This window comes from Molothrus aeneus, chromosome 6 (assembly GCF_037042795.1).
Source record: "Molothrus aeneus isolate 106 chromosome 6, BPBGC_Maene_1.0, whole genome shotgun sequence".
NCBI classification, from domain to species: Eukaryota; Metazoa; Chordata; class Aves; order Passeriformes; family Icteridae; genus Molothrus; species Molothrus aeneus.
The window spans coordinates 47,535,486-47,551,080 of NC_089651.1; the positions used below are offsets into that span (position 1 = coordinate 47,535,486).

The 15,595-nt window shown below is 41.3% G+C and overlaps 1 protein-coding gene across 3 annotated transcripts in view; it reads left to right on the forward strand.

Moving 5' to 3' along the window:
* The first annotated feature begins 670 nt into the window (after positions 1-670).
* The window catches only part of UNC79 (unc-79 homolog, NALCN channel complex subunit), a 109,366-nt gene continuing 94,441 nt past the window's right edge, over positions 671-15,595 (forward strand). For 2 of the 3 annotated variants that reach the window (XM_066551339.1, XM_066551340.1), the window contains exons 1-4: positions 671-774; positions 6,055-6,175; positions 11,682-11,986; positions 15,387-15,557. In XM_066551339.1, coding sequence (XP_066407436.1) covers positions 753-774; positions 6,055-6,175; positions 11,682-11,986; positions 15,387-15,557 — 619 coding nt within the window. In that variant the 5' untranslated portion in view covers positions 671-752. Of the gene's footprint in view, positions 775-5,851; positions 6,176-11,681; positions 11,987-15,386; positions 15,558-15,595 lie in introns of those variants that run through there. The other variant, XM_066551338.1, reaches the window with a different exon arrangement.

A 15,595-nucleotide genomic window follows, 5' to 3' on the forward strand; every position in this document is an offset into this window, starting at 1 on the left:
GGCAGTCACCATGGCTGGGATCTGCTGATGGAGGGGGCGCAGTCGGGCTGAGCGCAGCCCTTGGCTCCTCGGGAAGCGCTTGGCGGTCCCGAGGCGCTCGGTGCACGGTGGGACCAGGTGGGGAGAGCCGGCCCAGAGGCACCTGGCCCAGAGCCCGCCCGCCCGCCTGGGTGCAGCTGGAGCCCGGGGGCCGAGGGGAGAAGTACGCAAGGGAACAACAACGGTGCTGTTCCATGTCAGAGATCACACGGATGCACAGCACAGCTCCCGGCAGTGCCACCACCGCTGTCCTCGCTCACCGCCAGCCCCACCGCAGCCCCGAGGGCACCGCCAGCCCCTCCGCAGCCCCGGCCACCCTGGCGGCCCCGGGGGCACCGCCGGAGCTTAGCAAGGTCTTCCGGCTCGGCAGCTCCCAACTCGGCGTTGTGACAAGCTCGGCGGGCGGGGCCACAGTCCCGCTGGGCAGGTGCCCCGGGACAGCCCCGGGTCCAGCCGGTCTCCCTCTCCCCATCGCATCCCAAGTCCCCCGTTCCCCGTCCCGTCTCCCACGCCGTCCCCCCTGAGGATGCTGTTTGCCGCGGCCGCCAGGCGCGCTGCCCCTTTAAGCGCGCTCCCGCCCGGTCCCGCCCGCCCGCCGCTCCCCGGCCCGCAGCCCTGCGGCACCGGCAGCGGCACCGGCACGGGCACCGGCAGCTCCATCGCGGCCGGGGGCCGGCGCTCCGCGGCGCCCAGGGACAGAGCGGGGCGGCAGCATGTCCACCAAGGCGGAGCAGTGTGAGTGGGGCCGGGCGGGCGCCGGGCCGGGGTCTGTCCGAGGGGAGGGGAGCGGGGCCGGGGGCGCCGTCCCGCCGATGGCGCTACCCCGCCGCCGCCGCCGCCCGCCCGCCGCCCCGGCGGGGCAGCGCTGCCCGGGCTCTTCCTGCCGCGGTCTGCGGCGGCCGCCGGCGGGCGGTGCAGGGGGAGGGGGCTGCCGGCGTTCTGGCTCTTTCTGTCGGAGCCGGTGCTGGTGGCCGCAGCCCCCGGAGCTCCTCGCTGTTCGGGCGGCCAGCTCGGGGCGGCGAAGGCAGCGCCGGGGAGCCGACGGGAAAATGCGGGATCGGGGGGGACAGTTGGAATTGAGGCCGCCGGCTTCGCCCCCCGCCCCACGGCGGGAGCGGTCCAGCCTGCCCCGTGTGCCGGCGCTGCGCCGCGTCCCGAAGGATGCAGCCACCTGCGAGAGCAGAGGTGACGCACGCCTTGCCACCCTGCAGGTGGTCTTGCAGTGAGATGGAGCGAGAAGAGCCGTGCTGCCCTTCTTGCCCGGGCCGCTCACCTTCCACCGGGTGAATGTCGGCTGGGGGTTTGTGTGTTGCCTACAGGCCGCTTGCCACAGTGCCCGCGCCCAGCAGGATCCCCCAGGTGCTGGCATCCCCTGCCCGCGGCCAGCCTGCCTCTGCCTGGTCACGGCTGCTGTAACCACCATGTTGGCTAGAGCTGATCAGAGCAGGAGTAGATGACATGGTGGTTGGTACCTGCATCTGGGCTGTGGAAGTGCTCCCCACTGTTGTTGCTCGTGACACCTGGTGTGTCTGCAAGAGCCCTGATGTGATGCTGAAAATATTGGGGTACTTGAGCTTGTCACCCATGTCAAAGCTACTTTCTTGCCTGATACAGTGTCATGGTTATGAACAGGCAGTCTGTGACCAGGAGGTTGGATTGATGTTTGTCACAATGACGTGATGTGATTTGACACTTTGCATGCTGAGACTTGCTCTCTTCTTCCTCCAGGTCACTGAGAAGGATCCTTGTGTTTATATATGCCTATGCTGAACCCATCTAACAAAAAGAATAACTGTATTTTTTTCTATTAGGGTTTACTGCTTATTTATGGTGATGAATGAGCTTGCTTTAAAAATATTATGCAGATGTTAATTTATTGCTGTAAAGATGCAGTTCTAGCCTCATAATTAGAGACACAATATTCGGATTGTGCAGAAGCCCTGAATTGTGCAATATTTGGATCTGTACCCTTCTGTTGTTGCTGCCTTCCCCACCTTGCACCTGAGTTTTGTAATTGTTCCTTCTTTCCTGTGATACTTATACATTAATTACACTTCCTTCACACTGTCATGTGGAAGAATTTGTGCTACTTTTTGTCCTAGCACCGGCTATGGCATTTTTTTCCTTTTCTGTTCTGTCTTCTCTCTTCCTCTGTTCCTAAGGCTTTTGGTCTGCTCTGTTTGAGCTCCTCTTACATATTTTATCCTTGGCTGTTCTTTTCTTTTCATCCCTTTGTACTTTTCAAGACACTGCATCCAGGCCTGCCATGTCCCTGTTGCTCTCTATTTCAAGAATTACTTAGGGTCCAAATTTCAGATCTTTCTGCCTTCTAATGTTCCTTTTCATGACACTCCAGGAAGAGTATTTGGTTAATGGACATATCCTGTGCATTCTAACCTGCTGAATGTATTTTTTTTACCAAGGCTGCTTCCCTGACTAGTTCTTATGGCATTACCAAAAGTCTTTGTCTCTATATAACTTCAAGATTCCCTCACCAGCAATTTTTGAGTAATGGACTCTGACAAGGATCTGTTGGTGTGCATACATCACTACCAGTCAAACTTTCAAACCCCAGCTGTCGCTGTTGTTGCTTCTGCCCTGAGTGACAGGCAAGAACCAGAATGTCTTGGGAAGGACTCAAGTTCCAAGTCATAATGAATCTCAGTTTACCAGGAACATCAGTGAAACACTGCAACTGAGGAATCACTGGTTGGAACAGAAGATGTGCTGGTCTAAACATGAATCCCACAGCTCTTGAGCAGGTTCTATGAACAACAGGTAAAATGGTGCCAGTCTGGAGGTTGACTGGAGAAGCTGCTCTTTTTTGTGACCACACACATCATGTATTGCCTACCAGATATATCAACAGTGAGTTTGATCATTGGACTCTTTGCAGCATGCCTAAGGTGTTCTGTTGTAGTCAAAGAAAATGAATTGTTTATCACCTCAAAAAGCAGTAAGTGGTGTTTAGTTGTGGCAAGTAATGTCCTGGGAATGCCTGATGCCTGCTCTGTTCCCCTCCAGGACAGTGGAGCAAGCAAGGCCATCTTTGAGGACTCCTAATGGTTTCACTCTCGGTTCAGTCAGTGCTGACACAGGGGCTGAGGAGTTTAGGGAAGTCTGTGTAGATGCTGGAGAGAAACCTATTTGTTTTTTGTGATGACCCTATGAGAGTGCCCAAGTGCTTCCACAGGGTGACACCACTTTTTGAAGTGTGTCTTGGGGTACTCAGAAACCCAGAAAGTTGGGTCATTCATGCACTTGCTGTAGCTTGAAAGCTGGCAAAGTTTTTGCTCTGGGGCTTTCCTTTAGAAGTTTCTTTGTGTTCTGTGAGGCTGTGCTGAAATGGACAGAGTTTTGGGAAACAGAACTGGGAAGTGAGGCTGAAATCTGTAGCCTAAAGCTAATGTTTATATTTAGGCTTTATAAATAAGTTTTCTCTTTTGATATTTGGCCTGATACAATTGCACAACAATGCCAATCAATAAAAATGAATGGATTTCCATCTTTAATAATAAAAAAGCTGTTCTAAGTGATTCTAGATACCCTATGCCCTTTATTGAAAGTTAGTAACTGTAGGGAGCACACAGCTCTCTGAAATACATCTAGATCTGAATTCTGTAATAATCTTTGGCATTTTGTTAGTCCATTTAATTTACAGATATCTGACAGCAAACCATGGCAGCCACAGTAATCTGTGCACCTTGCTGTGCATTGTTCTTAGCTGGGTACTGCCTTGCTCAGTCTGTGTCCTTTACAAGCATACTTGGTTTCATACTTTATTTTTCCCCCAACCAGAGAAAGTAACATCACAAAATACATTTATGAAGTCATTGCTTTCTTAATCTAGAAACTGAACTAGATTGGTTTTATGACAGTTAAAATAAATGTCTACCTTTTAAATAGTCTGATGAGATGGCCTGCAAATCTGGGACTAAAACTGAGATTAGTGGGCAGAAAGAATGAGGTGTGAGATGAGAAGGGGAAAACAACCTTGCACTGCTCAAGTCAGCCTCTGTAATGTGGAGTGAAGCACATCCTGCCCAGATGTTCCCAGCCCAGTGGTTTGGGGGCTGTCAGGAAGCAGTTATGGCTGCTCTCACAGAGGATAAGCTACTGCAGAGCACAGGTCGTGTGCCACAGGTCTATGTGGTGGCAATGTGAGTCTGTGTGACAAAATCCTGTTTTCAGTTGACTGAGGGAGAGGGGGAAAAGTCATGATTGCTTTTAGTTATTCATTAATTACGAAGTAAAAGACTTAAAGATGAGGAAATATAATTAAAGATGCTTATGCATTTTTATGTGTTGCTTTTGCATATGCATTATGGCAGTGTCTGTGGTTGCATTTTTTGCTTGCTGGTTTCACATAGACCCCAGCCCTTCAGTCACATGATGGGCTTTCTCCTTGTGATGAAGTCAGGTAGTATCATGAGGGAGACTTTTGTCTGTAGAAGCTTCACTCGCTGCAGGAACTGGGGAATGCCCTCCTTACAGCAGGAAATGAGTTAAAGAATGACCTTGGGTGCTGCAAGATTGGATTTCTTGTCATGCATTCAAGAAAACAGTTTTCTTTATTTGATGATTATTTGAGTGTTCCTCATTTTATGGATAATTGACTTGAAATTGTCAAACCTCATTTGTAGTGTGGCTGACCATTCAAGGAATCTTTTATTTTCTGGATGTGAAAGTCCAGTGTGTACTGTTCCCTATACTGGCAAAAGGGCTCTCAGTATCTCCAGCTGAGCCTCCAACAATATTTGCAGACACTTTGCTTTTGGTGCCTGTCCATCAGTCTTTTTTTGCAATATGGATACAATATCACCCATTCTCATTGAATTTGCCAGTGTCACAGGAAAAAATCAGCTGAACAGTTAATGAATTTTCTAACTCAGCAGTGAGAGGCATAGCAATGTCTCCCAGGTAGTTACTGCCTTTCTGTTCAGTGGTGGACTTAATGGTATTCATTCCTTAATAAAAGCCATTTGACCATGAGAATAAAACCAAGTATTGACTGATTACTTGTTTAGGAAGCATGATTTATCTTCCACACTGAAGGAAACCTGTAGGGGAGCAAGATATATCTTGGTCTAGTGACAGGCTGTTATAATCCATATGTTTTAAGGGCTGAAAGAATTCAGAAGCATCTCCCCTTTTAAGTGCCTGTTACAGTCTTGGTGCACTTTTAACAGGACGAAGGGTTCCCAGGCAGCTGTGCTTTCATGAGGCTGTGTCTGCAGTGCAGCATAGCTGAGCAGCCCTCTGTCCCAGCCAGTGCACTCTCTCTCAGCAGAGTTGGTTCATCTGAGTGGAGCAAGAAGAGTTGTGTGTCTGTAGGTGTCCCTACATGAGACTGCTTGTGCTGTATAGGCAATGTAAGGCAGTGCAACTAGGAGGGGTAATAACCTTTTTTCCCCAAACCTGAACAAGGATTCCTATTAGAAAATAAACCCACTGTTACTTGTAATACAACAAAAATTGGTTTCAGTGGAGGTGTACACCTGCTACTGCTCTTTGAAATCCCCTTATCTGCTTGATCACACTTCCTAAGACAAATAAACAGCAGAAACTTCAGTCTTTTCATATCTTTAGTTCATTGCATAAAGTAAATGTATGGCCCAGTAAATCACCTAAGGTCTTTCTGTCTTAGCTTATATCTCTGCTTTGGCTGTAGAAATACTTATCTGTCTCACATGAACCTCCTGTGATCCAATGACTCATTCATTATAAATGACTCTTGAGATGCTTGGAGACATGGAAGAAGTGCAGAGTGGCAATATATATTTTTTAATTTGCTAACAGTAAGTTTACCTAATACAGATACAGAAATTCACTTCCATGTGAATTTTACAATTTATTCAGTCTTTTACAATTTATTCAGTCAGAACAGAAGGAACAGAGAGATTTTTTTGAGTTTAATACTTAAAAAAAATATGGAAGAAACAGACATGACTCTGTCAAAGTCTGCAGAAAGCCTAAATGAAAGTTTTTGTGTTTGTCTTTTTGTCTTTTATGTAGTTGCTTCCAAAATCCGTTACCTTCAAGAATACCACAACCGGGTTCTCCACAACATTTACCCTGTGCCCTCTGGAACTGACATTGCAAATACTCTGAAATACTTTTCTCAGACGTTATTGAGGTAAGTTCTGACTAATGCTCTTGAAGAAAAAAGAGCTAAAGAATTGTAGGGAATATCAATTGGCTTTGAATTGGTTGCCCGATTTAATGGGTCAATGGTCAGCCAAAAAGAGTCAGAGCACAATTTAAGAAAAACATGGTATGAACAAATCTCTTCAGTGGCTGTTGCCCAATTTGCCCAGTTAAGCCCCCTTACTGAGTGGCTGATTCTAGAATAAACTTGGTTGATTATGCATTTGCTTGGTCCTAACACTTAGCTGAACGCACAAACATGCTGAACTTGTGAAGAAAGGAGTTTGTGACCTGTCGAGTTTTAGATGTGTATAATCACGGCCTCCTTGACAGTCCTGGTGCCTCAGAATCCCAGAGTGGAGCCAGAGGAGCAAGCAGAACTAGCTTCTCACTGTGTTCAGCTCTTCTGGGTTCTGGTTCAGTCCCTTAGAACAGCAGGAGCAGACACAAAGTTTGTGTGCAGATCTGGATTTGGATGGTAACAACACATCAGGATTGTTCTGATCCAACATTTTTGATGTAGTCTAATGTTTAGTAATAATATATAGTGCTAAATACCACATGAATAGAGAAGACATTATAAATAGGAAATACTATTCTTGTCTTCAAAAAAAAAATAATAGGAAAAAAATGTGAGACTTTATTAGGAATAATGTACATTCCACAGTGCTGCCTAGTGGATTCATATTTCCAAATTGTTTTTAAAATGGCTGTTGACCATGAATAGGGGATTTTTATCTGCTGGTTTTGGCTGGCACTAGTTTTCACATCCAGAAAAATGCAGTTCAAATTGCATTTCTATGCATAGCTTCCTGATTTATACCTGGAAAGATTGTCCCTGCTGTCAAAGGGTAGTTTGAAATAAAGCTAATTGCCTTATTTGAGGAGGAAACATTAACAGAATACAATTTACCCATATATTTGTACATATACTCCTATGATGTATACAAATTGAGAAGCAAGAATTTAAACTTGAGAGAATGACAACAGTTCATTCTAACATTTAAAGAGCCTGTGAAACATGAAAATTTTCTTGACCCTGTTTAAAAGGAGAGACACATAGACAGAAATAATTTTTAGTAGAATGTCTGTTCACAGCAAACTTGAAACCTCCTGTTTACTTTTGAAATTTCAAGCGCAAAACTGTTTGTTTCCCTTCTCATTTAGACTGTTGAGGAAATTTACAGCACCCAGTAGGACTTTTTTTGAAGGTTAATAAATTAAATTTAGTTTCATTGTATTGAGCAGTGGGAAAAAATGTTCAAAGAGTCACAAAAGATAATTCTGTAATGTATCTCTGTTCCCACATCAGGCTGTTATGTGGGAACACACACACACTTAAATTGCATTTAAGTAAGATTATTTATGATAAGACAGCTTTTACTTAAACACTTTGAGTCTTTAAGCTGTTAAAGCTAGAAAGTTGGACTTGATTCTGAACATTTTCTCTTTTAGCTGTAACTACCAAGTGCTATAATGAGATATGTTTCTTTTTGGTCAGAAGTTCACTGGGTCAGGATAGGTTTAGAATGATCTGCTTAAAGAAAGCATCTTTCTACCACTCTGTGGTCTTCTTGTATAATGTACAGCTGACCTGGCCTGTTGATAAATTCTTCACACTCCTGGAGCAGTGATGTTCCTGGGCTTACTGAAAAAGCTTTGTACTTAGCAACTATGAGAGCAGATCAGAAATCAGGGCAGCAATTGCACAGTTTAGCAACTCCATTTGTTTTATTTCATATTCAAAATGGGACTGAACCAAAATCCTTTTGTTGATGATGCTGAACCCCATAGGGCAGAAGTGATACTCATATCTGATACACAAATGGCTTTGTCCTTCATGATCTGGGATCTGATTAGCCCCAGAACTAAAAGGGTATGAGAAATTAATGTCAGGGCTTGGATCTAAATTTAAGTGGTCTGGGTTCTGATACTCAGGCAAGGTCAAATTCACATTCTAAACCCCTGTAACTGGGGAGTTTGAACTGTGGGTCAAAGGCTGAGTGCTATGGTTGAACCAGTGTAAGTTTATACACTTGCTGATACTAAGAAAGAAGATGGATAAAAAAGCAAAACAACACACCCTGTATTTAGTGTGGCAGATGGAAAGAAGGAAACTCCCACCCACTGTGTGCAGATCTCTGGAAGATTTACCCTAAAACTAAACAGACTGGTTAAAAACCTTTCTGAAGAGCGTGTTCAAAAATTTATTTGAATATTTTGCATGCTGAGTCTCTTTTCTGCCTCCTACACTGAGACTCCATTGTACAAGGTTTAACATCAGTACTAGAAGTACATGGTGGAGAATAATCTTTCTGGCTTAACACAGAGCATGTGCAATGAATTTGTGCTGTTAGGGACAAACAATTCTTGGTGAACATGTATAGTCATAGACATAATGAAGGAATAGTCAGAGAAATTCCACATAATGATTGGGTTTTACAGAAGCAGATTTTACTGTTTATTACACTTCTACCTTTCCCTGTTATGGACACGCTGACTGTGTTCTTTTCAGTGGGCTGTGCCCACTGTTTTGAATCACATTCATATGTGCTGTCATTTTGCTGGCTAAAGATGGATTGCACAAGAGATTAATTTGCTCCTTTGCTCTGTATGCAACCTCCATAAATTACAAGCTCAGGGGTGGGGGGAACAGATGTGGAATGACTGAAAAAAAACCTCCTTATTTCTATAACAAACATCACATAAAATCACCATACACAATGCATAGCACATTGATTCATTTAATTCTTCTTTAGTTTTCTCTTTGGGAAAAGCATTTCTTTACATTACAGCATGAATTTGTTTCATGCCCTACTCATTTTCAGTGATTTCTCCCTCATTTGAGGAATGATCTAAGGCTTAATAAACATCCTGCAGAAAAGCTTGTTCTTTCACATTTTCCTGAAGAAAATTCTCCATATGTATTTCTAAGGAAAATACTTTCTGTGAGGCATAGTTATAAATGCCATGGTGGCTAATTAATGGTCATGGTGCTGCCTTGGTGAGATGTAATTCACTTGTAGGCATTTTAGGAAACTTGTCCAAGAGGGACATAGATTTGCAGCAAAGATATACACATCTTGAAACAAGCCTTGGTAGCTTTGCCCCTTATTGCAGAGCAAGTTCAGTATGGAGTAAGTTCAGTATGGAGTTGTGATTTGCAGATATTCCAAATTCTCAGTACTTGGTTTGAATTGAACCAGAAGCAAATTGCTGTTGTATCTTGGTCCTTAGGGACCTCCTAGATTTTCAATTTTGACTCCTCTGTTTATTGCCTTTTGAAAACATAGGTCAGGCAAGAGCCTGGACATAAAATTTTGGGGTTTTTTAAATTTGTTTTTTAATAAATTTGGTGTGGTTCCATCTGGAATTGAGATCTAGTGTTATTGCTGTTAAACTAAAGGATGCCCTGATCAAGATAAAATAAGTGTGCTTTGGCATCTAATCCAGAGATGGGCCTGCAGCTCAGTGTAAAAAGAAAGGATTAATATCCTTTCTGGAAATAAGTGCACATGGAGTGATGTTTTGGCAAGTAAAGAGATGGATAATTGGTATTATCTGTTGGTAGACAAGAAAATAATACAGTGTAGTACCTTCATATCTCCAAACATAAGCTATAAAATATGGCAAATGAACATCAAGCAAATTAGAAGGAATCAGCACTCTGATAATTCTTTTTTAAAGTCATACTAGATCTTAGGTGATGTTCTGATAAAAGTATGACAGTGATCATGTTTCTCTTACTGGACATTGGGTAACAGAAACCAAAATCATCTGCCAAATATGTGAGGCACAATAAAAAAAAAAGAAAAAAAAAGTAATTTTATAAGACAGACTGTGTCTGTCATCTCTGACTGCAAGGGTGATGTGATAGTAGCCAAGTAGCCATGTCATAGTAGCCACTTGGCAAATAATTGTTTTTGTAAAAGTGTTTTTTATATATGGCAAATGAATGACACCTTCTCTTAGAAGCACCTTAGCAAGATATTTTGGCTTACTTGTGTAAATTGCTGAATTAACTGGGGGGTAAGATTTGCTGAGGTGATTATATGGTAGGGATTTCTGTACTGTTACAGAGAAGAGAGGTTTCCAGAAGTGCTCTCTCTTGATATAATTCTGCTCTACATGAGTCAGTGGAAATCTTAGTGCTATTGGCTTGTCTTTTATAAGTCTAACACTGACTGTGGGAACAGAGTTAAACCAACAGCAACTGCTTTTGGAAATCCCAATGACTGAGAGGTGCAAAAAGGTGCTTAAAAAGGAAAAAAAAAAAGCATTGTGTGTGGGTTAATATATTTAAAAGGTGTATTATATTTTATAGGCACATATGGAGATTATGAACTAACCCTATAATTGCTTGATAACTAAAATATAACACTGCTTAAGTGAGAATTTATTTCTATTTAAAATAGTGGGGTTTATTTTTCAAATAAATTAGATTACCATGTTTACAACCATGTTTGCAACATTTTTAAACTACATAACAAGCTGGTTGACGTATAGCCTCTATTTTGATTCCCACTAAATTATTTTTATTTTTTGAAATTATCTCTCCTTTAGTTTATAGTGAGTTATGTTGAATAATAACGTAAGTAACAGCAGGAGTGTATGGTAACATACTGTCTGATCTGCAGTTACATAATTGGTCTTGCTTGCTTAGCCCTTAGATTTTTGAAGGTAACTATTTACCCAAGGAGTGTTTGTATTCATAAAGCAAATTGTTTCCTCCCTAAACATGGGCAAAATTAAAAACACACATAAACAACCATTATCATTAGCTCACAAACATATGCTAAAGACCATCTACTATATATTATTTTATGACTTTTCCAAATGTAGTTTAGTTAACATTTTAGAAATATTATATTATTTCTAAATCCATGTGCCTGTTTAAACTTCATTATCTCAAATGATACTGAGTGAGTGGTCATGAAACAGTATCATAAAATACATACGGACATTATTTTAATGCAATAAACATGTGATTTTTAAGACTATCTTAACAAACACACATGTTTATTCTTTGCTAAAACATGTTTCTGCAAGTGCCACACCTATATTTTGCATGTTTTCAGTCAGTTGGCTCAAAAGATTATAGGGGGGAAAAAATAAATCTCTCAAAATCCTCAGAATCTCAGAGCAAAATACCAGCCTATTTTGACACAGCTAAACACTTTTGATTCTTAGAATTTTTCTTAACTGTGAAACATGGGTAGGGCACTGAAACATGCATTTTTATATTTTTGCTCCTTATGAACCAGATAACACATGAGATGCAATGAATTTTTCCTAGATGTCAATTTTTAATTTTCTTATCTTGAAGCATGGAAGTAAATGGTTGCTAGATTTGTAGACATGCTGGTTTTGGTAGTGATTGCATCTTATGTGGGATGTATCTGGTCTTTTATTATTTGTTTTATAGTGTCATTTCAATGTAATGTGCTGTTCTTTGTGTCTTTGTTGTCTCTTTTTTTTCTTTGTCCCCCCAACAGCATTTTGTCCCGCACAGGGAAGAAGGAGAATCAAGATGCCTCCAATTTGACAGTGCCCATGACCATGTGTCTTTTTCCTGTGCCATTCCCACTCACCCCATCTCTAAGACCACAGGTCAGTTCCATCAACCCTACTGTTACTCGCTCCCTCCTTTACAGCGTCCTGCGAGATGCTCCATCTGAACGTGGCCAGCAAAGTCGTGATGCTCAGTTATCAGACTACCCATCTTTGGACTATCAAGGACTTTACGTGACACTGGTGACACTACTGGATCTAGTTCCCTTGCTACAACATGGGCAACATGGTAAGCAGGCCCTTGAATGATCCCAGTGCTGTGAATCCATGAGTGGTGCATATATCCAGTAGAAGAGATGGGCCTAAACTGACCTGGATCTGGATTTCAAATCTCCTGGGATGCATTTATATCCAAGTGTTCTGTTTGACTTTCTCAAATAAAGGATGTTTTTTTGCATAATGTGGATTTGGGTCTGAATTCTGAGGTTGTCTGATTTTTAGTGATGTGCTGGTGGTATGTAACTAAAATACAATTGTATGTAACAAAAACTACACATATGGGTGTAAAAATACCCAGATTTTTAACTTGAATCTGCAGGGATGCCTTCAATCTTTCTTTTTGGGGTGGGTCTCTTAAAAATGCACAAAGAGCTTGCAAATGTGTATCTGGCCTATAAGAAATGCACAGATTGAGTGTTCTGGTGAAGGTCCATCTCTACACAGAATATAGTAGATATCTATTTGCAGAAAAAACTACAGTAATTTTGCTTTGAGATGGCTTAAAAATACTCCTGGGTAAAATACATAGCAGCATCTCTGTCTGACTAAGAGAAAAACAATATTGTCTTATGTTTTAAATTAGCTACAAGTGGTTTTTGTGACTGTGTTATATTTGTATTGTTTTCCTTAAGTTCTGCTCCGCATCTGTCTGGCTTGTTAATCTGTTAGCTTTTCCATACTGGGATTCAGTAGCCCAGTATTCTCCCTATGTATTAGCCAATACTAATTTCCACTGTGGTATCATGATGTATTACTTACATAGTTCACTATGGGAAGATGGTTGTCCATCTGATAATGCTGCTGAAATTCTTCAGGAGGAAAGCTGTTTCTGTTAAGTGCAGAATTCCCTTTGAGCTGGCAGCAGAATGTTTGAATCCAAGACTGCTGCATGAGGAAATGGTATGATGCCCCAAAAGCAGGGCCTATAGCAAGATACAGACTTGTTGACTTAAATTCATAGAAATGGTGGAGTTAATTATCAAAATACCTTTTCCTAAATAGATAACGTGGTGATGATTAACAATCAGTGGAGACCTGTAAAGAACAAATAACATTGGGCAAACATAATTTTTTTATGGCAACACAGTGGCTCACCTTGTGTGGTTTTCCTGTCCCTAGTCACATTTTTGTTGCTATGCCATTTAACACCAAAAGGCAATCCTGGGACATGATCCCCACTTGATTAAGGAAAGTACTCTAGGAGTAATTACCAGTGACTTGGCAGTTGGAGGAGTATACTTGTAGGAAATCTTACATGGCTCAGTGCTGGGTCTAGTGTTACTAAATATTTTAAATTTTTACTTAGCTGATAGAATTTGGACTTACAAGTGTTATCAAGATAGCTGCTAGCATGTGCTTTATGTGAGAGATATTAATTGTTGCAAGTTGCATTCTGTTTTGAAGTGTCTCCACAGGAGAAATGTAAAATATTCTGCTTAAGAGGGAAGTTAAAGGAAATAGAGGCAATACTAGCTTGGAAGCCATACTGCAGAGAGCTCTGGGTGTTAACAGTGGATCAGAGAAGACCATAAGTCACTAACATATAAATATTATTCTAGCAATGTGTAAACATTTTTTTTACGTACGAGGCACTCAAAGCGTTATGTTTATTATTCAACAGCCCTAGTAAAGCCTCAGCTGGAGTAAAATTTTCATATTTGTCCATCTAGCTTCAAGAAAAACATGTACTGTTTGTGAAGAGTCCAGGAAAAAAACCAAGAGTGATTTGAGGTCTAGGAAATGTGAGCAGTGAGAGAAAACCAGAAAACATTTGATTTATCTAGCTTAGATAAAAATGGAAGGGAGATGTGATTATTGTATGAAAATACGTAAAGGTTGCTGTGAGGAGAAATAAACTAAACCAATCTATTAGTGGTTATAGTTGATCAGGATAAGAAGTTACACAATTAAATAGCAGCAATGGAAATTCTTTTTAATGAAAAATATTTTTATATGATAAGGATGATTAAGCATTAGGATGAATTGACAGGAGAAGGAGTGAACTGTCTTGCAGGTTTTTAGAACATTTTAGATAAATATGTGCCAGGAATAATTTGGTTGACTCATGCCTGGGGCAAGGGGAGATGGCTTGCTGTTTTGTGTGGTTTTGTGTGCGGAGAATCAAATTTTGCAGTACAACTTGTTGTTTATTTCTTCCTCAGCTTAGTAATTGATTAAAAGACATACATATTTTTTTATCAGAACAGTCCGTGTTGTTTGGGTAAGTACAACTGCTGTGCGAGGCAGTCCTGAGCTTTGGCCTGATCAGGTTGCACAAGAGTGTATTTAGCTGGTGGATATGTATTGCAGGAGGGTGAATATGTATTGCAGGAGGAGCACTCTGTAGCATTGAGGGTCTGGTTAGACTCTTGCATGGAAGGCTGGCCAGAACCACTGAAATGGGCTGCCACTTTTAATTTTTGCTGTGACCCAAGATGTTTACAGCTAGAGATCTCTGTGCTTTACAGAGATAGTTTTAATTCACACCAGTTGTACAGGTGAGACTGAAGGCCTGTGTATGTACTTAGGGCTAGGGAATAATTAACAAATTAACTAACAATGCAGGAGAAAGGCCTTCTGATGTGTTTGGATCATCGTACAGGTTCATACTCAGGCTTCACTGAGTGCTGTAACCTTTGTCAGAGGGTTATGGGCACCAGCTCACTTTCTCATTTGGGAGAGAGTATAAAGATTATTCCACAGTGCCCAGATGCACAATAAACGGTGCCTTCCCTTTGGATCTAAAGTGTTGCACAGTTATTAAGTATCCTTTCCAAAGAGTTACAATATGTTTTATTAGAATAAGTATAGAAAATCTTGATAAATATTCCTATCCTTTTAAGCTCTGGCCGCTTTTAGCCTCAGTGGTTTCCCTGGAAATCAAAATCTGTAGTTTAACCACGTGTGGTTTGAAAAATACAATGACACTTCTTGTAGTCAATATATGTGAGGTATTTTGCAGAACTCTTGAGGGTAATTAAGATAAAATTCTTATTTTATTATGACTGATAAAGACTAGAATGATTTTTGCAAAATCTGGCCTTCAATACAATGTGCATTTCAAATTCTGATTCTAGTAACATCTCTGCTTAAATTCAAGCCATTGTACATTAATCACTATATTATTAATATCAACACTGATTTTAACTGAGTATTTTATAGGCTGTAGCTTTCATATTCCCTTCAGATTCTTTGGAGTAGTGTTCAACAGCTGTTTCCCTCTCTTTAGGAGGGACTTAAAAATTGAGGGTGAACTCACTTGTCTACAGTGATTATCTTTCCAAATTACTTTGAGAGGAAAGCTGGAATTAAAATATAATTAATTATTTTAGTTTTGTACATAGAAATTACATAGCCATAATTACATTTTCATTGTAATGATTCTATATTTCTTTCATTTTATTCAACAGATCTTGGCCAATCAATTTTTTACACTACTACATGCTTACTTCCTTTTCTCAGTGATGATATTTTGAGTACTTTACCCTATACAATGATTTCAACATTAGCTACCTTTCCTCCATTTCTGCACAAGGATATTATAGAGTATCTCAGCACATCTTTTCTGCCTATGGCTATATGTAAGTAGAACTCATTCTAGTATTGTTCTGTCTTGGCA